This window comes from Pleurodeles waltl, chromosome 5 (genome assembly GCF_031143425.1).
Source record: "Pleurodeles waltl isolate 20211129_DDA chromosome 5, aPleWal1.hap1.20221129, whole genome shotgun sequence".
NCBI lineage: Eukaryota > Metazoa > Chordata > Amphibia > Caudata > Salamandridae > Pleurodeles > Pleurodeles waltl.
Genome location: NC_090444.1, coordinates 1,305,977,213 through 1,306,004,551, shown reverse-complemented (window position 1 = coordinate 1,306,004,551; position 27,339 = coordinate 1,305,977,213). Strand labels below are relative to the sequence as shown.

Here is a 27,339-nt window from a genome sequence, read left to right as displayed (position 1 = left end):
CAGTCTTCTTATTTTAATTTTTAGAATATTTTAATTGGAGAAAAAAACTATTTTTCTCCTTAAGTGTTAGGGGGCTTTTAAGTCTAGTGTGGTTGACAGCTATACAGTTCCGAGGGTGTAAGAACTTTATTTCCAGCTTTATAAATCACAAAGAAATAATTCAATATAAAACATTGGTCATGCCATGTTTGACTTAGCATATTGTTAATAGCAGAAATGTGTTATATTCGGTAGTGGGAATCGGCATCAGCAGTTTGATCAGTTTATAGATGGCAATCGACCAAGAGAGCAATTATGAGGTGTAAGGTTTAGACGGTCCTCGAGACATTTTATGCTAATACTCAATACTTTATATATTTGTCTTACCTAGGTGGCAAGTTATGCCGTGAATAGAGCAATGCTTGGACAAAAATATCCTTAATCCACCAATGCTCCTCCAGTTTCTGATCCTTCCTAATAAGCTTCAATTTTATTTCTTTCAATGTCGACCCCTCGTCTATGTCCTTAACCAACTAATCTTTCAGTGAACTTGTGTACTCGTCCATAACATTGCGGTTCTACATTTGACCAAGGTGTGCTGCTTTGATTTACTTTCTAACTCTTGCCTGAATGGAAAATAGACCAAATGAGGAGTGCTTAGAATTTTTTTGTATGCAAAGTGCAGCATGCCAAGAGGTGTTTCCCCTCCTGGTCATTATCTTAGGGCATTTCTACATCAAGTGATGAAACGTGCTGGCAAGTGTTCCAAATATGGGACGATTACCACTTCTCTTGGGGATCTGTTTTATGAAGTAATGCGCAGGGGGTAATTATGTCGTATGTAGCATGTGAAATTGGGATCACTTGAATCTAGCATTGCTAGAGGACTTGCAGACATTTTTACACTATTTGAACCATTTTACTTTCCCTGCCACTGGTCTCTTCCAGACTAAGGCAACATTTTCTTTACACCAACATAATCTCACATAAGTTTCTGCATTTCTTGTTATGCAAAATGTTGCCATATTGCGTAATTTCAAGTCCTTTCAGGTAAAAGTGTATCATAGGAAGAGCGTGAACAAACCATGAGCAACTGCTGTTCACAGCAATCGATCTTGTCGCTGTTTGTTAGTGCCATACTAGTCCTTTCGGCCAAACTTGACACGAGGATGCATTTCACACAAAAATGTTTTTTGTAATTTTGTATTATTTTTCCAAAATTATGTGTAATTAAACAAAAGGAAATTAATAGAATTTCATAGCCTTGGTGGCTTGGTGGCTAGTTCCCTCTTGCATTGGGCTGTTAAGTGTTGTCTTTTCCCACGTCATTAGGTTTTGGCCCTACAGTGGTCCTCTCTGTTTTGCCCCATGCTAGGTAAGTTTTTTTTTGTTGTTGTTGACAAAAGCAGTGCACCTAAGAGGCATTGCTGTATAAAAAAGGAGAAAAGCAGAAGGGTGGACAGCCAGGGTATTGCCATTTTCCATTCTCTCTCTGTCAAGTATTTTAATGATCCCTGAAAAGCATTTTGCTTTAAAATTGCTAAATGATGCTCCAGTAAATGGTGGGTGAACATCTACCGTGGACTGAGCTTCTGAGTTTCGGTAATGCATGGTAGAAAATAGGAAGGCTGAAATGCATCTATAAATTAACAGCAGTGCTGGAAAGTGTAGTCCACTTCATTTTATTATGTTAATAGTACACATTAAGCAGACTTATTTTTTGGCGGAAACGTCTACCCGTCCCCGACCATGACTGACCTCCATTCTTGTGTTCCATGATGTAAAGCTTAGCTCCTTTCCCTTATGGGCTTCAGGTGTGTCAAGGAATACTTGTTATACACTATGGAATCATGCTTGCTCCAGAGGCACAATAAACTGATTTTGTGTGGGGCCGTACCAAACAGCTGCCAGTTCAGAAAACCTTTAAGGGACTTTGTGTTGTCCTGTCCAGAAGCAAGAAGAAGTTGCACCGAAGGCCTATGCCACTACTTGTCAATGTGTATTAGCTATTACAAGAGTTTCCAGATCTAGTTTGGCACCTGAGGAGGTTCACAAGTTTCGGAAATTGTGGTCAAAAGTAATCCTCAGAAGTGAAAGATGTGTGACACTGGTTATATCTACAAGTTAACGGGACTGCACAAAATTGTGTTTTGTTGCTAAAAACCATTCATATTTGCACGTGGGTTTATTCTTCTGTTTCTATTGTATTTACAAACATTGCAGAAAAGCGGCAACTGGTTCTGACTTTCAGGTTAATTTTAATGAAATATTGAACATTTTATAGACCTACACACTAGTCACTAGGTTGAAAGCTTTGAAACCTACATCGCTTGAAAGGTCACAAGTTAAGGAAATCAGTCTGAAAGGATCGAAGGCCTTGCCAGGATTTGAACTAATGGTCTTTAAAGTGCTGCATTACCTAGTGACAGGTTTTCAACTGAGTCAGTATTTCAAAATGACATTTTTAGTATGTCTTAAAATTTTCTGCAGGTCAACAGGCAAGTCCTGTTTGCTACAGATTTTGAACACAATAGACCCCTTAATCTTGAAGCTTCTGTTTATGCGAGTCAAGTATGAGAAATGGGTTACATTGGGTTTGCAGTGGGCACAGGTTTGCTTAGTACAGAAGCTGCAGGGGACCTTTCTTTGGGTACAGATGCTACCTGATATGAAGCAGAGGCAATGGACTATAAAGAAGCTATACGGGTTGTCAGATGAAGGTTCAAAAGCACATACATGATGACAGTAAGTGCTGTATACGAATGCCATCTTGCACCCGTTAGTATAAGATATAGCCTGGTGGAGAGCCACTGTAGAGCCCAAACCATGGGTGTCCTTGATTGATCTGTGGTACATGGGAGGAGTGGCAGTCTGACGGGGGCCTCACTGCAGCTCAGTTTATTTTGCAGATTATTTTCAGCACCTTGGAGCAAGGGGTGAAGAAATGTTTTTTCATTCTAAAATGGCAGTTTTGTGTCCCCTGCCAAGTCTTAAACTCTCATTTTATTATATGTAAGTTACCCCTAAGGTAGGCCCGAGGCATCTCACAGGGCAGGTTGGTGTGTAGTAAAAAGGCTTGACATGTACATGTCCTGGCAGTTAAAAATTCCTAACTGTGTTTTTCCCTACTGTGAGACCTACCCCTCACAAAGGATAACATTGGGGATTCTTTATTACATTTAATAAGCTGTTATTTCCAGTTGGGAGCTGATGATTGTTGTGTTCGGTGTCTATGAAATTATAATGATAAACACTCTTTAAAGGTAAAGTATGATTTTTAGGGTCAAGCGCAAAGCGCTCTGTCCCTGGTATAATCTCTCTGTGAGGCTTTTAACCACGCCTATGTCAAGCCCATCAGTTTGGTTGGTTCGTGGGCTTGCCTTTTAAGATTAGCTTGACTTAACTAGTGAAAGGCATGTATACATCATGCCTTTTTCAGTGTTTAGCCCACCTCGAGTGCACCGGCCAACTACTGAAACGTATGAGGCTCCATGTTTTCCATATGGTTTCTGCACTACATTTTCACTTTATTTCGTAGGCAGCGTGATCTCGCGGGCAGTACTAGAACGCTTTGCATGACATCGACCCTGTTACATGGATATTTGCACTTTTACCGGTTATATGGATAATTGCACTTTTGCCAGTTACATGCTTAATTGCACTTTTGCCAGTTACATGGATGATTGCACTTTTGCCGATACTTTTCACTGCAAGCAAACTTCTGTTGCCTTTTGTGTGTTTGCTTTGTGCTCATGGCGGCTGTCGGCTCGCTTATGTGAAACTATTTTACTTTTCAGTTTGTGGCAAGAAAAGTCCGGTTAGGAGTTTACAATGCTAACAGCTTTAACTCGAACAAACGCGAGATCGATTGCATTGCAAATGCTCGTTTATTTTTTTGTTACAATTTTAAAAAAGCCACTTTTAGAAAGTTGGTATTTTCCTGCCCTTCGCCCTTTTGTGCCGAAAGCCTCTCTTGGGTCTCATGACAAGGAGCAACTCACAGTTGCACTTTGTGAATTCTTCTCAGACATCGTCACAGTAGAGGGATTAGGTGTGCCTGAGTTGTCCATCTGTCGTCAGGATGGGAGAGGAGAGCGGAGCTGCACACAGCCCCACTTACACCTGAATAGCCTGTGCTCTGCCTTCATACAAAGGGCTTAACGACCTTGCATTGTCACTTGAGCCAGCTTGGAGCCAGGGCAGGAGAGGCAGAAAGTTCCATGCACTTTAAAGCCACTATCTAGAATCGTCTCCCACCTTCCAAAACCAGGGCTCCAGGGTAAAGAAGAAAGGCCTCAAACGCAAACTCTTCTGTACTATTTTAGGCCTGCGGATGCTCTGCCAGGGAAAAGGACTGCTGTGCTGCTACATGGACTGCCACTCTGCTGGACTGCTGGTCTAAAGGAACTGCTGCCCTGCTGTGCTGACCTGCTGCTCTCTTGCCTGGGGAAGAAGAATTGGACCTACAACTTCATCTTGAACTCCGGACCCTAGAGTGACTCCAAGGGCTAATATGCGGGTCTTCTGTTCTGAGCCTCAGAGACATTAAAGGCTCACAACCAGCTCCTGGGCCCATCTGCAGTGAGTTTTCACCCCAAAGTGGTGCCCTTCAGGTCCTGAAACCTTGATGTGGGTCAGCGAGCTAAAATCAAGCTTTTGGGCTCTTATCAACCGCCCCTCTCGCACCAAAAATCAACGCAGCATGGTGCTAGCCTACTCTCCGCACTGCAGCATCGACTGTTCAGGAAGACTACCCGAGCAAAGCTCCAGCCCGCCAGTCTGCAACGCCCAGCCTGCTTATTGTGGCATGCCGCCTGCCTCCTGCAGTGCTCTCCTTGCTCCTCGCTGCCTTCTCCAATGCAAACGGATTGTTGGCATAAAACTTGAGTAGGTAAAACTTCAGTTGGACTGTATCCAGCCTGTGCTGCATCACTATCGGCCTGAACTTTTGACTTTGATCCGGTCCAGCGTGGCCCAATAACAGCGATTGCCCCTTTGTGCTTTTAGGTGCCATTTTATACTTTATTCTTTAAAAATTCATAACTTAGTTTCTACTGATTGGATTTTTTCATTTTTGGTCTTTTTTATTCAACAACGTGCATTGTTACTTAAGCCAGCTTGGAGCCAGGGCAGGAGAGGCAGAAAGTTCCATGCACTTTAAAGACAATATCTAAAATCGTCTCCCACCTTCCAGATCCAGGGCTCCAGGGTAAAGAAGAAAGACCACAAACACCGACTCTTCTGTACAGTTTTAGGCCTGTGGATGCTCTGCCAGGGAAAGGACTGCTGTGCTGCTCCAAGGACTGCCACTCTGCTGGACTGCTGGTCTAAAGGAACTGCTGCCCTGCTGTGCTGACCTGCTACCCTCTTGCCTGGGGAAGAAGCATCGGCCCTACAACTTCATCTTGAGCCCAGGATCCTAGAGTGACTCCAAGGGCTAATTTGTTGGTCTTCTGATCTGAATCTCAGAGACATAAAAGGCTCCCGACCAGCTCCTGGATCATCTACAGCGAGTGTGTGACCCCTCAAGTAGTGCCCCTCAGATCCTGAAACCTTGATGTGGGTCAGCGAGCTAAACTCAAGCTTTTGGGCTCTTAGCGACTGCCCTTCTCGCACTGAAAATCATCGCAGCATAGCGCTAGCCTACTCTCCGCACTGCAGCATCAACTGCTCAGGGGGACTGCCAGATCAAAGCTTCAGCCCGCAAATCTAAAACACCCAGCCTGCTCTTTGTGGCATGCTGACTGCCTCCTGCAACACTCTCCTTGCGCCTCGCTGCCCTCTCCAATGCAAACAGGATTCTTGGCACAAAATTTGAGATGGTAAAACTTCAGTGGGACTGTATCAGGCCTGTGCTGAATCACTATCGGCCTGAACTTTTGACTTTGATCCAGTCCAGCGTGGCCAAATAAAAGCAATTGCTGCTTTGTACTTTTGAGCACTATTTTATACCTCAAAAATTCATAACTCAGTTTCTACCGATTGGATTTTTGTCAGTTTGGTCTTATTTATTCAATACATTTTGCTCTATTTTTCTGACCTGGTGTGGGATGATTTTTTGTTTTCACCCTGCTAACGTTTGAAGTGTTGCACAAATAAATTCTTTACACATTGCCTCTAACTTAAGCCTGTGTGCTCTGTACCAAGCTACCTCAGGGCTGAACACAGGATAATTTAGGGTTTGTTTGTGCCTTATTCTGACATGGATTGTGGTTGCTGCTTGGCCAGGGCTCAGAACCCAATTATCCCGGTAACCCAATTTCTCACATAGACGTAACCCCCATTTTGTGCATACAAAGTAGAAACTGACGAGAGTATGTACCAACAAGAAATACAATCTTAGAGAAGTAGTGATATGAACCATGATGTTTCATGCAGGTTTAGCTGGCAGTCACTGTTAACACAAATGGGAATATCCCCTGATAAGCGCTGAGAGCCCCCACTGTACGTATACCTACCAAACAGATAGCGAATCAAATCAAAACAAAATAAAAGTCAATAAGCTATCCTCCAGGGTGCCCTCTCCTATCACGTTACCGGCAGCAGATCCACTTCCACCCTTCACCTATTTGTAAGTGGTGGTGTGTATATATAGTTGCACCTTAGTCTAACATCAGTTAACACAGTTTGTTTGCGTATTTGTTCTTTACTAAAGTGTTGTATATTGTTATTTATTTTATGGAATATCACCTCACTTTTGGCCAAGGGCTTTGCTTCACCCCATATCAGTATTTCCCATTCCGCATGGCCGATGGCCACGTGCTGTGAGGTTTTGAAAGGAGGCCCTGTGTTTGGCCCATTTATGGACATTTTGAGCTTCAAAACATTGTTTTTTTTGTTTTTTTTTGGAAAGTTAGGATTTTATTAACCAATTGTTGTCTCCTCTCTGAATCTCTACATAAAATCAAAATGTTGTGTTGTTTCACGAGAACCAAATTCGGAACACTGGGTCAATAGAGGGGAGTGGTTTAGGAATACGTCTGTATAACGTAACAAATATTGTTATGCTTACATTGAGTTTAGAGTTGTATTTATTGTTTTGTTTATTCAGTAATATGTATGCAACTGGAAAAATCCTGCAGCCAAACTAATTGTATTAAACAAAAAAAAACCCGCGTGTAAAAGGCTTTTGTTTTTCTTTCCCGCAGCTTTTTGAAAGTCTGTGGATCGGAACTAGTGCGTCTGGAGTTAGCCTGTGGTCATTTTCTTAATGAAGGTTGCCTGCAGATCATCGCAGATATGTGTCCAAATCTTCAGGAGTTAAACCTTGCCTCCTGTGATAAGTTACCCCCTCAAGCTTTCAACCACATTTCCAAAGTGTGTGGCCTACGGCGTCTTGTACTTTATCGAACAAAAGTAGAGGTAGGTGCAGTTTGATCAACCTTTTCCCACATGTGCACTGGATTTGGAAAGAACACAGTATTTTTTCTTAATCCTTTGTATGTTCATTCCGTTCTTTCACCCTGTATCCTTATGTTTTTTTTTAGAATTGCCATTACTAGAGAATAAGCCCAACGTCTTTTGTAGCACATAGGTCTGGCTTTGTGTTTTGAATGAAAAGATTTTGTGTATTGAGGGTCAAGGAGACTTTGCATAAATATATTAATCCAATATACTCACATAATGAAGACATAAAATGAAAATATTTTTTTAGTAGTGATTCCTTTAGGTTGCCGTACAGTAATTTGAACTCTAGTTTGATATTTAAAACTTAAGTTTCATTTTTTTTTGTTGGGAATGGCTCAGTTCTAGTATTTGTGTACACAGATGATGCACTTCTCATAGCAAGAACCGCAAATAGGCCTTATGCCCTATTGGAAGCTTTTAGATCTTTTATGAATGCTCTTGGTCTGAAGACTGATCTAAATCAAATATTTAGTTTGAGGCGTGGACCAAGAATTGTTAAAACAAAGACCTTTTTGATTAATAGAGCCGAGGTTGCCAATGTTCGAAAGTTTGCCTATTTGGGCATTCTCGTCGACTCGTCAGGAGGGAGGGGGCGGGCAGCACACTCACACTCATTCATTCACACATGCACGCACATCCATTCACAACACTCAACATTCAAACATACACGCACGCACCAAAAATTCATTTAAAACACCCACCCACACACACACACACACACACACACTTACCTTCACCCACACACACTTACCTCGAGCCTCGGAGGTCTACGGAGGGTTGGGACAGCAGTCCAAACTTCGTCACTGAGTGGGATAGGGTCAGTGAGTCTGCTGACACCTCCCCACTTTGTGACGAGGTTTCACTAATTGACACTCGCCCTGGGCGCCTCAGGGCTTAAACCTGAAGCGCCCAGGTCGAAGTCAATGGGTGACGCTTCCCCTCGTCACCGAGAGAAAGGGCCTCGAGGCACCTTTGCTGAGCTGAGGAGGTCACACTCATAGGAGCTGTGACCACTTCAGCTCAGCAAAGTTCAGCTCAGGCAGCCAGGAGTCTGCGCAAATCTGATCTGAACATGAAGAGTGTCTGTCAGGCTGACCTTTGCTCAGCCTGACAGGCACTCTTCATGAGGGGCAAAAGGTGGGGGGGCGTGGCCCCTCTGTCCTAAAGGATGGGCCGCGGCTGCTTGGGACCCCTTGCTTAAACTTAGGGCACATCACCTTCAAAGATCGATTGAGTCTGTAACCTGTTTTGCATATAGTTTGGGTCATAAACCGGTGAGGGAAATTATACTCATCTATAAGAGTAAATAAATGTGTTGCAATGGGTTGTTACGGCGCTAGGTTATGTAAGTGCTGAACAGCTACAGAGGGTGGACAACAAGTTCTTATTAGCTTACTTGCTGTTCCACATTACTCTCCTACTTGTATATGCCTCTTAGAAGGTGGGCTGGTTTTTCTGGAAGACGTAGCCCAACCCCCTTTGTTGTTTGGAAGGGTATGGAAGATCCCCGGAAGAGAGCCCATCAAACATGATTATTGCTAACTTTATCCCTAGACAATGCATCTGCCATGCCATGGCTTTCATTGTGCCGTCAGATTTTATCGGCCTGGGGGTCCCCAAGTTCTTTTTTAATCCTTAATACTTAGGAAATAAATCTATGGACTTTGTCAAAAAGGTATTTTTAAAATTTCAACAAGAGACCCACTTGAGGGAGTCATGTGAATTGAAGACAGTCAGTCATTACTGGTCGATTAATTTAACACCGAGATTAGATTTTTTTCTTTTCACCATTTCTGACTCCGAGCACAAATTTTATATTACTCGTCTTTGTTTTATTACTGTACATTTTTTAGTGGTGTTTCACGTGAAAGGTTCTTGGTTTGCAGACCCTCCTAAATCCCCCCGTGACAGTGTCTCAGAAGAAGGCAAACCTCATTTTATGCTTTTTAGAATATTATACTGGACTCTTTTAGAAACAATTTTAGTGCCAATTTGCATGATGCCAATTTTAGACATTACAAACTAGCATTAGTTTTTTTTACAACAAAGTTCCCTGAGGACGTTTGGTGACGGAGAACTACATTAGATACCCACTGTCTAATAGGAAGCGATATGGAGTATCTTTTTGTGAGTACTTTTTAGATTTTGTTTATGGTAGTTTGATATGATTGTTGTATGATATGTATGTTTATAATTGTATGTATAAATTTTACCAGTTGTGTTTTTAGGGTTTGTTGCTTTTTAAACCAAATAAAGCTGACTGACTGACGTATTGATGTTACTATTATTCCAGATTGAAAAGAATCTGATGCCTCCACTGTATTTATTTTCACAAATGATTAAGGCTCCCCCGAACTGGGGGAGCCACACATATGGCAAGCCCCGCCGGGCCACAGCTGGGGTCAGCGGCACTGTGCACCACCGCACGCGAATAAGGCAGGCAGCAGTTAGGCTTTCCTGGTACGTGGCCCTGGATGCACTTAGATCAGGTGCCCTCAGAATGCGTGGTGGCCTTGCCCATAAAAGGTGCAGCGAGGCCGTAAGCAGGTCTTTCCCTCCTCCTCGCCTGAGCGCTATCCACGACTCTATGGGGGAAGAAGAATTTCTTTGTGACGCCTCAGGACTTTGCAAGCAGCTTGTGCAGCCAGTCAGCAGGTCAGGTAGTGCCCATCAGCGCTGAGTGAGTTCAGTGTAGACAAAGCGTAAGTGAGTATATTTTGACTGGAAGGTCTGAACCGGCTGATGCCGGAGCAGCGGTTAGGTGGTGAGGGTCCGGGCAGTGGACACGTGGCTCTACAACTGACTGCGTGGAGCCATGGCTCCATCGGGGACAGAGTGGGGTTTCTCTGCTTGGCCAATGCTTGGTTACGCTTTATTCATCCTTATTTGAAATGATCAATGGTAGTTGCTGCAAAAAGGCAGTAAATAGTGCTACTTTATAATTATTAAATCTCTTTCTGGGCTCCAGCACAGTGTAGTTGAGTATCCCCAACAGCGCTGGGAAATATTTTCTTGCGTAGAGCGACCAGCGCAGTAAAATGATTACCTTCATATTTTCCTTCCATGCTCACCAATTGCCTTACCCTGCTAACACGCTGGTAGGGAGGCTTCTGTTCTTTGCTAGGGAGCGATAGAAGCTCGGTCAAACACTCGAATGGTAAGTCATGGTTTTGCTCTTGTTTTTGGTGAAAGAATTATCTTCACCATGTTTTAAATGTATCCTCATGGCGGCACCCAGAGGAAAAATAGGCAGAGAGCCAGTTTAAATATTCCTGCCTGTCGGGTGCATAACTAGGAAGCGTTGTTATTTGGGTGTGAGACATCTATGGCGCCTTTTCTGCTCCTGTTTTTAAATATCATGTGAACCACACTATCGGCAAGTTGTGGGGAGTGGTTCTTCTCCAGCTGATCGAATTCGCTTTCGTCCCTAGGACCTTTTGGGAAATTGCCTAATTAACGGCATAGATGCTGCTGGATGGTCCAGTCGGAGAGGAGATCTTTTCTTCGTAGCTACCCAGGACATTTTTTCAAGTCAGAAAGTCTACGTTTTGCCGTTTCAAAGCATATTTCATTGCAGATTATGAGGCCTGTCAAAATAGCCTTTCAGGGATCAGCTCTTCTTGTCCTGCATACATGTAAGGCGGGTAGATGCTGACAACAAGTAATCTTCTTTGAGTAGAATTATCGGTGGATGACCTGTGCTTTAAAGCCTTTTTACCTTCTGCCATACTTTTTGGTGAAGGTGAGCTGGAAAGATTGTTAATTGATTTCGGTGCTCACTGTAGTCTCAAAATAACTTCAGTGTGTTAGTATAACACAAAAACTAGTGGAGAATAGACATATGACTTTGCAGTACAATTGGTCATAATTTACTTGTTACTGTACAAACGGATATGGTGGGGAGACCCAAGTACAGTTGTCTGTAAAGTTTTCTTAGACTTTAGTTTTGGGGCATTTGTTCACTCAGAGGTATCTGGCTTCAGCTCCGAGAACCAAACTATGCTAATTGGACCTAATACTCCCAAAGATTGCTACTCGTGTTTTGACTGCCGGAGAGGCGGTGGGCAGTCAGGTAATGTTGTAGACAGTGAGCTCGTTCAGGCAGAAATGGTTGGTGCACTACCTCAACAGCTTTCTCTTCATGGGGCCACCCAGAACAGGGAGGTGTGCCAAGGCCTTGCAGTCTTTCCGTGATTTGACAGGAGAATGGGAGGTTCCACTGGTGTACGTGGCAAGATGCCGGGGGCCTGTGACCACGATCAAATGCCTGATCATAGGGCTGGATACTGTGGCGGGGGTCTCAAGGCTTTCATTGGAGAAGGTGAACGCCTTATCTCCAGCCCTGCAAGCATGCATGGGGGCCAGGAATGTCACACTGCACCAGTTACAGGTTTTAGTGGGGCAACTGAATTTCGCATGAGGATCATTACGCTGGGGCACCCCTACTCACAGTCCATTGCCCAAGTCTTCTCTGGCCTAAAGGTGAAGCACCATCACAGCAGATTGTCCTGTGAGGTCAGGCAGGATATAAGAATTTGGGAGACAATTCTGCAGGATTTTAATGGGAAGGTGGCCTGGTCATCCCTGAACCAGTGAGGAAATGGGGCTTTTCACTTATGCAACAGGGGGTCAGTGTTTTGGGGCTATTCTAGTAAGCTGTAAGAGGGGTTGCAGCTGTTCAATATTCAGTAGTTGGTGATTAATATCCCCTGCTCCAAGGTGGAACAGGTTGGTATTAGCAACCAAATCATTTTGCATAAGGCCCCAGGTATTGCATGTTGTCCCAGGGGTAAATGTCGAGTCATTTCTAGCACATTGGGCCCAAATACCAGTTCTGTAGAGGGCTAAACCTGGCATTGCCTGTGGCAGGGAATGGCCCTCCAGAGTGTGGGTCTTGTGCCTTTAGAATAGGTGCAGCCGCTGCTGCAACAACATTGAGGGCTGTCAGGCTCAGCAGTGTGAAAAATTGGCTGGTGGTCTTTGAAATGCTGCAAGGGCTGTGTTTGACTGCACATGTAGTGGTTACACTTGATCCTAGTCTGCTCACTTTTCTTTTTTCTCATGCGAATGCAGGTGGTGGGCTTTGGACACTTGGGTAAGTGACTGTTTTTTGTGGATGCCTCTGTCAATGCGGAGGTGACAGAAATTACAGGTGTGATGGTTTTGGACATGCTTACTTGTGGCACGCAAAGGAGGTATATGTGGCAGGTGGTTTTGCTGCTAGGGCGAGTCAGCCGTCCTTTTATGGTGGAGGAGAACTGTGGCTGGCCCACTTGAGAACTTCTCTGGACACATTCCTATCCAAGGGTTTGCACGCCCCATGGGTCCACCATGGGGCTTCTTGGTGGTAACGATTTGGTGCACAGTGGCTAAAAGCATCTGTTTTCAGTTGTTGCTCTCTGAGATTAGTTTGCTGACAAGGCATGTCCCTCAAGCAGTGCTGGCGTGGTCCCATATTTTCCAGATAGTACTTGGGGGATGGTAACTCAGCCCGGGCGAAAATGGAGCATATAAATAACAAAATTGGTAAGCACTTCAGGTCGCCCAAGTTGTCATCTATATCCCGTGGTTGCATAAATGGCTGGGATACGCTGGCCAAAATTGGGAATGAGGTGTTTCTTCAGAACTTGATAACATCATTAATCTACGACGCACAGTAATATGGTTGTTTGGGGGGGAGGCCAGATAGCAGGTGAACTATGCTAGCCTGTGTCGGCCGAGGTCATGATTGGTGGGACAATTCGGGGCCATATAAGGCATACCTTTTCCTTAAGTAAGCATGACAGTGATGTCGCGGTGACAGGGACTCGAACTGAGGAGTCAGGAGTGCAGGGGGTTGCGAGTGAACGCTGGCATCTGGCCAACCACCCATGCATGTGCAGTTGTAACAAAGCTAGCACTGGCCCTTGGGGGGGTAATGATGGATGTAGGGGATGCCTAAGGCAGGTATCCTGGCGGGCTGGCAGGCCTCCTGCACAGGTGTACCCCAGGAGGGGATGCAGGTGGGGTCCTCCCTTGAGGATGGACCCACCATAGGAAAAGGGTAGGTTCTAGAGCAGGAGACACCAACAGGACAGTCATGATCTCACTCACAGGCCTCAACTGTGCTACGCAGGAACAACATTTTTAGATAGTGCTAGGTAATCTGATGTATAGTGTCTCTGTTAAGGTTAGTCATTAACATTTGTAATAGAGCTGTAAATATGGAGGGTTGCTGCGAATAAACATTGGAAATGTGTGTGTTTTTCCTAAATGAAAAAGGTTCTGCTTTGTTATGTTTAATAAATACGACCGGGCGTTTCACATCCCCTTAATTAAAAAACTCTGTGAAGTTTTGTTTTGTCTAACCGGTGGGTTGGAGAGCAGGTGTTGGTGGGAGAGGGTTTTATTAGCAATGGCGGAGGCCTCAGCGATACCAGGCCATGCGGTCAGAATAGGAAAGCAGGTCCAGCTCTCCCTGCTATTTGTGTCACTAAATTCAGTTTCTTCATAATGTTGGTTGTGCATAGTGAGGGAATTTGGAGACTGGGAGAGGCTGAGCATGCATGCCTTGTTAGGACAGACCTTAGAGAAAAACTATTTTTAAAAAATCATATACATACACTCAAGGGCTTTTGGTCAGCGTTCTTCCTCCATGTGTCGTTCACATAATAATTCTACCCACCAATTGTTCAACTCACTGTGAGAGATTTTGCCTGTACATAATGTAATTTTCCTCAAAAAAAGGTTGCTTGAGTACCCGGCAGGTCCTCACACACTGCTGCTGGACCACTTGTGGTTAGTCATACGTTGCACAATGTAAGGGCATTGCTGTGAGCAGTGGTCTTTAAATGGGGTTTCCCACTCTGGCATAAAAACTATTTAAAAACCTTTAAAAGACAACAGCCCATGCTTGTGGATGCACATGTGATCAGCCATGACTGAATGTTTTTACACTTTATACCTAAACCATTGAAAGATGACTGTTTATACAAGAAACATACTTTATAACAATAACCATTGCAATATTACCACCTGTTCGAGTGCATGTGTGTGCAAGCAGAAGACTTGCACATTGGCTGTGTAGATTTTGTGCTTTCACAGACTCCTGCAAAACCTGGAGCTATATCTAACAGGCATTGGCATTGGTCATTTCTTCCAGGCACCAGCCTAGCCCTAACCAACAATCGTTGTAATCTCTGCAGAGTTTGGGGGAACAAACTGGCACCTTATGGATTTCAGGTACTAGCTTCCTTCAAGCGCAGTTCAGGACCAATATTTAATGGAGTCCAAGTCATTCTGTAATGCTTGAAGCAGAAGAACAACACCTTCTAAAGAAATTCGAACTGCTTAGGGCATAACCGGAAGTAATGCATTGGGGGTGTGGTCTGGCCACGGGGCGCGATGGCCGCCTGATTTATGTGCTCCGCGAGGCAGCCGGGCCGGGCCGGGGATGGAGACGCTGCGGGGATGTGAACATTCCCCCCGGGGGCTCAAAGTAGATCGGAAGGTGCTGGACGGGTGGAGCCGCCTCCCGTGAGAGTTGCGGAGCAGGGGCTCTGGAGAAATCGGCGCAGAGGCGGGGCTGCCCGGGGAGGGAACTCAGAGCTGCGGCCTCTGGCAGTATCGAGACCTGACGCCGCCAAGGGCAGCAGCAAGGCTCAGGAACGGAGGGAGCATCCCTGAGCTCTTCATTCTTTAAACCCCTGCCGACCCCACCCCGCTGGGGCGCTGCGCGAGGCGAGGGCAGGAAGAGAGCTCCGTGAGGCCGGAACCTCAGAGCCACGACGCCCTGTGAACTGGGGCCCGCCTCCCGAAACGGGCACAACAACGCCCTCCCGGGGGGGGGGTCACCGAGAACCGTTAAGAGCCTCGCAAGCAGCTGGGTGCCCTGAAAGAGAAAGAGGAGAAGAGACTTTGCCTTTCCCTCCCACTGGGGGCCTCTCTACTCCCCCCTGCATGCCTTCCCCCGTCCCCCACACGCCCGGCTGACAACGAGGAGGGACAGCGAACCAGTGAACCAGTGAAATATCAGGGGCCACGACGGAGTACGGACAGACAGGTCGGTCTACTTCCTACTTCTTATACTTTACTGCTGGACACACTGTCATACCTGCTGGACATAGCCTGTCTGCCCCCCCCCCCCACACTACGCGCCCTGAGATGGAGAGCCTTGGAGAAACTAACAGCACGCGCAAGTCAGCGCCTACCACCACGGTCTGACTGACATCCTCATTGGGCTGCCAGCTAAACTTCGCCCCTGCCCCGTTTCTGTGGTCATGATCTGGTGGACCCACTGTGCATCAAGGGGAGGTGGGTACCAGTGCTACGCCTATTGCAGAGACCTACGGAGGATGGCCCACATCACGATAAAAAAGGACACGGTACTCCCTCTCCCCCGGAGTACCCTGGCACAGGCACGCTGAGCCTACAGATCGTGACCAGTCGCCCCTTCGCCATTGCACCAGACACCTTCCCCCCCCTTCGGACTGCGACCTCCTTCCACTGCCGGAGCACGGGCGACACAACGGCCCTGAGGGGGGCGGAATTACCCACCGGCTAAGCCACGGTGAGGCTGGAAACCCTTCAGCTTATCCACCCTCCTATCCCCCAACCATCTCCCCGTGCACGCGAAGTGGGACCAGCTGCAGCCTCAGGAGAGGGCCTCTGAAACTTCTGGTGCTCCCCCCTCCTTGCTGTCGTCACCATACCCCACGACGAAGGCCGGAGATGCCCGGCGGACGGTCGTCCCACAAGAACACGGGCAAGCCGGCAAAGCAGTTACTCTTCTCTGAGGCCTTACTCCAGGCGAAGGGGGTCCCTCTGCCGACAGCGACACAGCCCTCTGCCACACACCAAGAGATGGCGGACCCAGCCCAGGAGCCCACAATGGACCGTATCCTTCATGAAATTTCGGCAGTTGGCCATAGATTGGAGGGGATGGATAATGCAATGGTTTCAGTGGTGGCGGAAACAAAATCCATCCATACGGAAATTGCAAGCTTTCAGACACACATCCTTGGATTGGAACAATGAGTGTCAAAAGTGGAGGCGCACGCCTCTTCTTTCCAGGACAGAGATCAGGAACTCCTCTTTCTTTGTAGCAATTTGACGGACTTGGAAGACAGGAGCCGAAGAGACCACGTCCGTTTCATAGGATTTCCTGAAAACATTGAGGGCGAGGACCTCCATAGATTCCTACGAGACACTCTGCCTAGGCTGACTGGCACTACCTTTGAGCCACCCCTGGAGTTCCAAAGAGCCCGTAGACTGGGCCCCCGAAGAACCGGTACAGACGCTCGCCCCGGCCGATCATAGCCTGTCTTCTTTGCCATACACAGGCCATCAACTCATACAGAAAGCACATACTCAAGGCCCCTGTCAGCTAGACGGACACACAATTCGAATATCGGCAGATTTATCCAAGGAAACCAGTGACCAGTGTAGGGCATTCCTGGCCCTCCATCGGCGACTACGCCAGCTGGAAGTGAAATATGGCCTGTTCGACCCGGCGAGAATGTGGATAACAAAAAACGGCGCATCCAAAGACTTCTACAACCCGGAAGACTTGCGTTCTTTCTTGGATGGTTTGCCTCTCACAGACTCTTCAACCTCGACTCCACACCGAGACACAATGGCTACAGATCAGAACACTCCCTCTCAAGACCTTGCCCCAGGAGGGTCACGGTCTGTCCACCAACCTACTCTCCCCTGCCCCAGGGGACGGGACCTGGAGAGACTCCTTCACAGCCACGACGACAGGGGACAGGTACTGCATGCGGTGGCGCTCCATACGCAGGTGGCGGATAGAGACAACTCCCACTCCCCCTTAAGACCCCTAGCGGAGCCCACTTGAACCTGCCTTATCCTCTGGGATAGTTGGAACTGAGAACTTTGCGAACATGGCCCCTCCTTGGCCTGGAAACAGCGGACCTTCTACTGACCCGTCGACTGGCTGAGTACAGTTCTTTTCATTCCTACATAATGTTAGGTGTTTTTTATTATATCTTTGTTATTCCTGTCAGGCAAAGTTTTCTTATATTCACCAAATGGGGGTCAAGCAGCATAGACTTGTGAAGACTCTTCACGCTCTGTTGGGTTTGACGACATGTGGGACAATTCATGCTCCTTAAGCCTTATAGCCTTGCAATGGTTTTAATGACATAGCTGTTAACATAGTGAAGAGTGCAGTGCAGATTGATTATTTCTCATTGTTATGTCTCAATTTTTGCAGTCCCTGTGGTGTTCTCTACATCTTCTCTCCCTTTAAATTTAGGCATAGTCACTTATATTTCGTCCCACCAGTTCCCCCCCCCCTCCACTTCCCCCTCCCCTTCGGTGGGCCTGTCCTTCGGCGGTGTGACGCTGCGTTGTCTTACCCCCTCTCCCCCCATTGTTAGAGGACATCAAGCCAAACTACACCTTATCACGACATGCCCCTCCCGGGGAGGAACCCGGCACCGGGATCATGAGAAGGTGGCATCAATGGACAATGGTGGCCCTGCGCTGCGCCCCGGTCCCTGGCCGCAGTCCGGCCGGCCTTGCCCCGCACTAGGACTAGTACGGTCTGGGTATAGACATGCCGATTAAAGCTTAGGTTTCCTGGGGCTCCAGTTTGCTCCATTCTCCTCCTCCTCCCTCCCCCCTTCCTTCCTGCCTATTTTTATCTTCCCTTCTATTTTCTATTTCCTATTTTCTCTCTTCTCTTCCTTCCCCTCCACACACTTACTCTACATTCTTACCTCCTGCCTCCCGTCCGTTCCACCTCCTCCCCTCCCTGGTGTCTCTCTCTATTTCACCGTCCTCTCCTTCTATTCTCCCCCTCCACACCCCATTTCCCCACTCGTAAGCCACTCAGTCCTAAATTCTACAGCACCCGCACCTTCCCTACCCCTTCCCTGGCCCTCCTTCTCCTCCTCTTTATACCTCTCGCTCCACCGCCTTTAATAGCTTTCTCCCATGGCTGGACGTACGCATACCTCACCTGCCCTGTTACGGGTTGTCTCTTGGAACGTCAACGGTCTTACCCACTTCATTAAATAGAAGAAAATACTTTCATACCTTAACACCAAACGAGTAGACATAGCCCTCCTTCAGGAAACCCACTTGACCAGACTCGAATATGATAAACTACGAAGGGACGGGATAGGGACCTCGCTATCCAGCTGTAGCACCCCCCCTCCTGGAGGACCAGGACACGGTGCCGCTGAAAAGTGGGACTACGATATCGCTGCGAAAGAGCTTGCCCTTCACAGTTACCAAATCATGGGCCGACCCGGAAGGACGATACGTATTTGCCAAACTGAAGTTGGGAGGCGCCTCGCTATGCATGGGATCCGTCTATGCCCCAATAGGTCCCAAGAGGCAATTTTTCCTCTGCATTAACCGTCTCTTGACAGAGATTGGAGCTGCCCGGTACATTATCGGCGGGGACTGGAACCTAACCCAAGATGCCGTACTAGACAGGACAGGGCCCTTGGACACCTTCAATAACGGAGACAGAGCCTTGCAGTCCGACGTAATGCATGACAACAGTCTGGTGGAATCGTGGAGGCTGATGCGCCCGAGTGATAGGGAGTATATCTTCTTATCTCCAGTCCACGGCACCCAATACCGACTGGACTATTTCCTTATTTCGCACAACCTCGTAGCACAAAGGCAGGACTCTCGCATACTGAGAGGGGGCTTGTCAGACCATTCCCCGATCTTGCTAGCCCTCCAGCTGGGCATGGTGTCCCCAGGCCGCAAACCGTGGCAATTCGTTGCCCAACGCTACCGAACCCCTCAGGGGAAAGCACAGCTGCAGGCACACATATCTACATATATCCGGGACAATCTTGGGTAGGTGATATCCAAAAGGATAATCTGGGCTGCAGCCAAAGCAACGATACAGGGACAGATGATGCATTATGCCACACTGGCAAATAAAGATAGGGCGGAGCAGCAAACAACCTTAGAGACTGATATTACATGCCTGACACAGCGCTACACAACCCACCCCTCCCTTTCCACCCGCAGGGACTTGTAGAGAACCCATATGGCTTTGAACGAACTCTTTACCTCCCAAGCTAAATATGCGCTATAGCGCCTACAGGGACGACATTCTGAGCAAGGGGAGAAGGCTGGCAGCCTCCTGGCTGCACAACTTCGCCGAAGAGCGTCAGCCCTTGCCATACCGGCTATCAGGGCCCAGTCGGGAGAGATCCTCACGCACCCGCAGGACATAGTGGACGAATTTGCAACCTTCTATTGCCACCTCTATACCTCAGATTCTCAGTCCTCCCCCGCCCAAATAGAGGCTTTTCTCAGTACTGTCACCTTGCCCTCCCTTGCCGATGAAGGCCGGGAACTGGTAGGGGGGACATCACCCGCCAGGAAATTCCAGAGGTTGTCTCCGGTCTCCCGTACCACAGGTCGCCAGGGGAAGATGGATTCCCTGCGGAATTCTATAAATGGGCAGGGGAGGAGACGCTTGATGTTTTACACTGGGCACTGGACGAAGCCTGTCAGACTAATTTGCTGGGCGCGATATCCAACTCTGCCGCCATTGCTGTCATACCAAAACCGTGTCGGGACCCTTTGCTCTGCGGCAGCTACCGGCCAACATCCCTCTTGAACGGTGATATTAAAATATTGACCAGCATCTTAGCGGCCTGTCTGCACAGGGTCATTCCGTCCCTTATACATCAGTCACAGGTTGGCTTTGTGCCGGGCCGCAGCTCACGGAATCACCTTCGTACACTGTGCCATGCCCTCTGGGGGGTCCGGAATACACCTGAGGCCGCCTTAGCAATGTCCCTCAACACCGAAAAAGCGTTTGACCAAATAGAATGGCCATACCTTTTCGCAACATTAAGAAAATATGGTCTGGGCGACCAATTTATTTCCAAAGTACGTCTACTGTACGACCAACCCACTGCACGGGTCAACTCTGGAGGCTTCCACTTAGATCCTTCCCCTATCAGCAGAGGAACGAAGCAGGGCTACCCGCTCTCCCCCCTTTTGTTTCTACTGGCACTTGAGCCTCTGGCGGCTGCGATTCACGTATCCCCTGGGATAGCAGGCATCCCACTGCCGGGCGGCATCACCTCTAAACTCTACCTATATGCTGACAACATCCAGCTTACTTTAACTGACTTAGATTGCTCACTGCCTGACCTTATGGCAATCATAGACGACTTTGCTCCCCTCTCAGGATATCGGGTAAACTGGGATAAGAATGAAATCAGCAATCCTGGGCTTCCCCTTCCACTTGACCCCGAAACGCCTTAAATACTTAGGGATCCTTGTCAACCGCGGGCTGGAACGCATGGCGGCGGACAAGCTGGACCCTCTCACTGCCCGTATGAGACTCAACTTTGACAAATGGGCACAGCTTGGCTTCTCCATGTGGGGTAGGCTGCAGGCGGTGCGCATGGTCACAGTCCCGTGTTTCACATACGTAATGGGACTTCTCCCTCTTCAGATACCCCTATCCACGTTGAGGTCGGTGGATGCCGCAATTAGGGCCTTTGTATGGGGAACCACACGCCCCCGCCTAGCATCGGCCAAGCTCATACCATGTAGGTCACACGGCGGAATGGGACTCCCTTCGGTGGAACATTACGCCCTAGCCCTCTATCTATCACCACTGGCTGCCACTCTGCATAGTCCTGCAGTATCGCCACTATGGGTGTCAGTGGAGAAGGAGTTTCTCTCCCATAGGGGAGGCCTTAATGGGTTGTACCGCAGGACCACCGTCCCTTCCGAATGACCCGAATCCGATCCTGAAGGCGACGGGTGTAGCGTGGCAGAGGGCCCATCGCCTTTTAGGGGTTCACCCCTCCCTCCACGCCCAGGCTTTCCTATGGCATAACGATAGTATACGCGTGGGGGTTGCAGCCCTGAACTGGCTGCATTGGAGAGACGCCGGTATAACTAGCCTAGACCAGATATTGGAGACCAACAGGCTCAAACCCTTCACTAGTCTGATAGAGGAATTCCGTCTCCACCCCACGCAGAAGTGGAAATATTTACAACTCCAGTATTATATGCGTAAAAGTCCTGACATTATTCATTGGGGACTGCAACTCTCACCCATAATAGCCTACCTGAAGACATGGGGGAAACATAAGGGCGTTATGGCTGGCCTGTACGAAGCCCTTGTCAGCCATCTATTCTTTCGACCTGTCTTGGATAAGTATGTCTGCAATGGCAAACCCGCCTCCGACTGACTTTCGAGGAGGAGGACTGGGTAGACACGGTGGAAGCGTTGGACAGAGGGACTCGCGAGGCTCGCCTAAAGTTTTGCCTCTTCGAGATACTACATGATCGGTACTGGAACCTGATGAAGTTACATAAGGCCGGCCTCCTTCCGCATGCGTCGTGCTGGTGCTGCCGGGAACCGCGTTGTGATCTACTTCACATGCTCAGCAGCTGCCCATCGGTGCAGCCTTTATGGAAGGCGGTGGAGCATGCCCTGGCGGACTCCATGCTGCTTCCAACCCTTTTGCCCCCTTCGTTGCTCATGCTACATGACATGACTTCTCTCCCGGCTTTATCACGACTGCAGAAAAGACTCCTACACACAGCCCTGGCAACTGCGAAAATATGTATCCTACGACACTGGAGATCTGCAACGCCACCCACGCCTGAGGAATGGACTGTGGCTATGTTTAACATTGCCACGCATGAGAGAGTCATTTATAACCTTCAGGATCAGGCTGCCATCTTTGCTCAGGTATGGGCTCCCTTCCTTCCTGATGTCTAACTGACATCACAGTCACTACTGCTGCTCACCAGCCGACCCCACGCACGTACCTTCTGCTCTCTTTCTCTTTCCCCGTTACCATTCCCTTCTATCCCTTCCTTCTTTTCCCACCCACATCCCCCCCTTTCCTACTCTCCTATTTTCTATCATCTCATACCTCCCCTCCTTCTTTGTTTTCCTAGCCCTGGGACCACTGCACTTGGCCGATTGGTTCTCACACCCCCTCCCACTCTCCCTCTCTACTCCTCCCCTCCTGTCTACCTAGCTCTTCCTTGTTTCCCCTTCTTCCCCCCTCTCTCTCGTCTCTCTCCGACACCAGATCTATCCCCTTCCGCTTCCCCAGCCCTTCCTTCTTCTTCTTCTTTCTCTTTCCCTTTTCTTCTCCCTTCTTCTTCTTTTCTCTCATCTCTTTCCTTTTTCTTTCTTCTCTTTTCCTCTCTCTCTCTCTCCTCCTTTCTTCCTTCGCCTCGTTTTTTCTTCTTTGTATCGTCTCTTATCTTCTCTTTCCCTTCTCCCTTCTCTTCCCACCCCTTGCCTAACACTATAAGACCTGGACATGCCACTCTCATACCATCCTTGCCACCGCAACCCTTGCTGTTGTGCTTCCCGACGATCATGGAACAGCTTCTATTATTCCCACTTATGCAGTCTCGGATAGCCCCGCTACTATCAGAAGGATCCTGCCTGTGACAAATGCAAGCCTATTTCCCTACTTCAATCATAATCCAGGGAGAAGACGATAAACAGAGACGTTCGATTCACAAGTGGCGGACAAAGTTCGGAAAATTGTCCTAACCCGACAGTTGATTTCCTCTACCGCCCCTTTGTCATCAGAAATTTGGAAAGGTTTGCATCTACCACCCATCCCCACCCCCCCTCCCTCCACTTCCCATTTCCCTCCCCTCCCCTCCCACTCCCTACCCCCCTTTAGTATAGATTAGTATTCTCTTATCTGTTGTCTCCTGACGATCGCCTCCGATGTCACTATTGTTATTACTATTATTATGAGTATCATTATTGCTATTGCTAACGCGTCCCTTTATGACTAATTTACTCACTTTGGGACTCGTTTTAGGCCAATGAATCTTTTGACACTGATTGAAGACACCTTAGGACGAGATAGCTAATCAGCATGTCAATCAATATGTCAATAATGTCATCAAAGTTCACAGTAATGCGACAATTCAAATTAATCAAAGACATTTAATAAACTCGAAAGACCACCATGACCTTTCAGTCATGAATAACCACACCATTTTAATATGATTTTGTGAAGTTTATTCCCTATTGATTACAATTCTACCAGCAAGTTTATTCATCTCATAACCAAGAAACACATTAGCATAGTCACAATATGGCAACTCTGATAAGATTTCATCAAAGCAAGAATCACGAATATTAGAACATAACACGGCGTCAACATAGGTTATCTTTAGCAGGATATCTTCATCACGTTATTCAACAAAGCATAGATTTGGTCATTTGTCTATTTGCGTCAGTTTAGTGAACCCCTCTCCTAACCTCGAATTAGCATTAGCATGTTGGGCTTCATGCAAAACAATTTAGTAACACCAATTTAGAAAACATCTAGCTATGGTCTCTCTCAAAAGAAGCAGTTGGTACCCAGAAAGGAAAAGCAAACAGACAATTACAATTTCATTGTCATATAGTTACCCTCCGTATTGGGTCAGCACTCAGGTTCGGTCTTCGTCCTCAGGACATCAGTTGATTCGCCATCAGCCAGGAATTCAGCATGTCGGGTAAAGGGGCACTTCCCTCATAAGGAGGTGTAAAGTGTAACCGGGCAATATAAGGCAGGAATGGTTTTAAGAACCAAACAGCAAAGTCTCTATGCAGAGTGACAAAGTGTCTGGGTCATAGCAAAACGCATCAGCATCTCCCTATTTCTCTCTCCTATTCTCCAGTCTAATTTACTTCCTGGTGTCAAGGGTTTTTATCACATTTTCGTTGCACGTTTCCCTAAAATTTGGTTGGACAAGGGGTTGCACCCCACTATCTTTATCCAATTGTCTTCAAATTAGCTCATCGATTTGTCACCCCATAAAAGTTCTCACGTATTTTATTGGTCCTTATGATTGACGACTTTAGCGGGTGGAATGTCTGGTGTGATTTCATACTCTCGTGGTCCTTTGCACATCTTCAGTCAGTGGCTACATTGTCTGTACCGGTTCAAGTGACCTTGCTGCTAATGGTCTACAGTGTTGCATTCAGCTGAAATGATTCTACAAGCAGGTCGAATTTCATGAGAACGGATCTACTACAGTTACATTTAGCTTCTAGTTTGGAGAAAAACAAGAGTTCATGTCCTTCAGCAAGTCAGCACTCTGCACGTTAGAAAAACACATTTAATACGAGAGTCAGGCAGCTAGGCCTCGACTCATGCTAACTAAGGCCTAATGATTTATTAGCAAAACCTTAACGTATAACTTATTATTATTAGTTCAAATCATCTCTTAATATAACATTTTATAATTATTCGTCAGTTTCCTTAGTCCCCGTATATGTTGGCGGCCACTCCCCGTGGGCACTGTTCAAGCGCATGTTATAGCAAAATACATTAATACATTTTCTATGCGGAATTATTATACATTAGTTCATAAACGTTTCATGTTAATATAGTATATATATGCTACGCTCTCTCAGTCCCTCCTCTGATGACACTTGTCATCACACAGACCTTTCCCTTCTTAACCTTTCACTTTCCGCATTATGCGCATTTCAACATCTTCCCCTTTGTGTGACCTTTCCCAAATTTCATTAAATATTTTCTCCCTGTTGGAAAATGGGTTATTGGTAAGGGCAGGTAGGTACCTACACCTAGCAACAAGCCACTAACCTCCACCTAGGTACAGTTAGGTCTCAGTAAATTAATCCCAGCTCAACCCTTGGTAGCTTGGCAACGAGCGTCAAGGCTTAACTTAGGAGACAAAGTGTAAAGCATTCAAATATCACAAAACAGTAATCAAATAAAACACAGGAAACAGTTTAAAAATCCAAAACCAATTTATAAAAATAGTTTATATTTTTATCTTTAAAATGACACAAAAACGATTAAAATCGGTTCAGGGGAACCGGAGATATGAATTTTTAAAGAATTACTATTTTTCTAGCGCTTAGAAACAAAAAGCGCCAATCGGGTCATCTGGTTGCACCAGGACCGTGGCAAAGTCAAAGTTTCAGGCCGACCGCGATGGAGCCCTGCTCGGCTACAGGTCGCGGGAGGCCTCGGTTAAAAAGTTACCTTCTGACTTAGTCTTTATTTTGAAGTTTTTCTTCACCGGGACGAACCTGCCAGTTGAATCCGACCTCCTGGAGCCCTTGTCCGGATACGCGATGTGGGTTTCCTCGGTGGAGACTTTTACCTTCGGACTTAGTCGTTTTTTCGAGATGAAAATCCTTCGACCGGGGTAAACCTGGATCTTGATCCGACGTCCATGGAGCCCTTCTCGGATACGATGGCTGGGAGGTCCCGGTCAACTTTTTACCTTCGGACTTAGTCTCTTTTTTGGATGTTTTTCTTTACCGGGACGAACCACGAAGTCAGGCCGGGTCGCGGTTGAGGCAAGCCGGCTAGAATTTCCGCGGCGGGTCGGTCCCTCTCTGGAGCTTTTTTACAAAATTTGTCAAATCTTCTCCAAACTTCTGGGGCTTCACCCAGATGTTCTTTTAAGGTTCTTTTGGGGTCCACAGCTCACCCCAAGGATCCAGAAGTTCTGTGATGGTCCTTGGGGGGTGCGGACTTCAACTCCCAGAATGCACCTGGTGCAAACTCCTTTTTGGCCACTGGACAGTGGTCAGCTGGTCACTTTTTCAGGAGTTGGTGCAGGGGACTCTGGATAGCAATTTTTCACCTGTAGCAAACAGGGAGTCCCTCCTTGAACCAGTTGAAGCCAGGCAAAGTCCTTCTTGTGGTGAAGCCCAAGTGTGCAGCTGGTGCAGTCCTTCTGAGTGCAGGTTCCAGGTGCAGGCCAGGGGTCCAGCAGGGCAGTCCTTCTTCTCCTTAAGTTCTTTCTTCTTGAAATTTGGTGGGGATCTGAGGTGTGGGGGCAGGTCTGCCAGTTTTATCCTTGCTCCTGGGTGAAAAGCAGGGGGGCCCTGGTTCTCCAATCAGGGACAGGGTCGTCCCCCTGTGATGACCACTTCCTGGGAAGTGTGGCAAAAATCCATCCCAGAAGGCAACAGTCTCTAAAAATCCAACATGGATGAATCTGATTTTTGGAGGTTACATCTGGCTGAGCCCACCCACTGGTGTGGCTAAAAATCATAAACACACCCCTCTCCTGCCCTCTCCTAATCTAATCAAGGGGGCACCTAATTGTCTGGGGTTGCAGGATGTGGGGGTGTTGCTGGGTGCTCCAGATGTCCTTCTCTGCCTTTGAAGACCAGTTTGGCAGCCCTCCCCCTTCCTGCCTCACCATCTGCTGTGGGGAGATTCTCTCCCCCAAGCACATTCCTTTGTGTGAAGCCAGGCCACTTCACACCTCATCAAGGCAGCCTGGCAGAAGCTGCTGCAGGCTGGCCAATCAGAGCACAGCAGCAAAAACAATGCAGAGCTGAAATTGGCAACTTTTTAGGTAAAGTCTAAACTTTTTACCTGAACAAGTTATATTAAATCCAACAACTGGAAGTTGTGGGATTTATTACAACAATTAATTTGATACCAAATTCTTGGTATGTAACATTTAAGGAGACTTTAAAATTTAAAATAAAGTCTGCCCATTCTAGCCTATGAAGGCCATTTACTTCAATGAGGGAAAAACAAATTTGGCTGTTTTTACCTCACCAGGGCTTATACATCTATTTTTATAAAGTCCCTGCTTATAGTTACATGGCACCCAGCCCTAGGGGCACATAGGGCACACCTTAGGGGTGACTTATATGTAAAAATAAGGTAGTTTAAGACTTTGGAAGTACCTTTAATTCCAAAGTCGAATTTGCATATAACATTAATTTAAAAGCAGCCAGCAAGGCAGGCTTGCTTTTAAAATGACACTGGGCACCTCAGCAGTGCACCTAGGTGTGCACCACCTATGCTGTGGTCCCTAAACCTACATGCCCTACCATATACTAGGGACTTATAGGTAGGTTAACTTAGCCAATTATAATTAGCCTAATTTGTATATCCATTTTACACAGAGCACAGGCCCTGGGACTGGTTAGCAGTACCCAGGGCACCATCAAAGTCAGGAAAACACCAGCAAAAA

At 47.1% G+C, this 27,339-nt stretch overlaps 1 protein-coding gene across 1 annotated transcript in view; it reads left to right on the top strand.

Annotated features, from left to right (window-relative positions):
* FBXL4 (F-box and leucine rich repeat protein 4) overlaps positions 1-27,339 on the top strand; it is a 207,489-nt gene that overhangs the window by 157,364 nt on the left and 22,786 nt on the right. Inside the window, exon 9 of the mRNA XM_069235535.1 lies at positions 7,128-7,341. Coding sequence (XP_069091636.1) covers positions 7,128-7,341 — 214 coding nt within the window. The remainder of the gene's footprint in view (positions 1-7,127; positions 7,342-27,339) is intronic.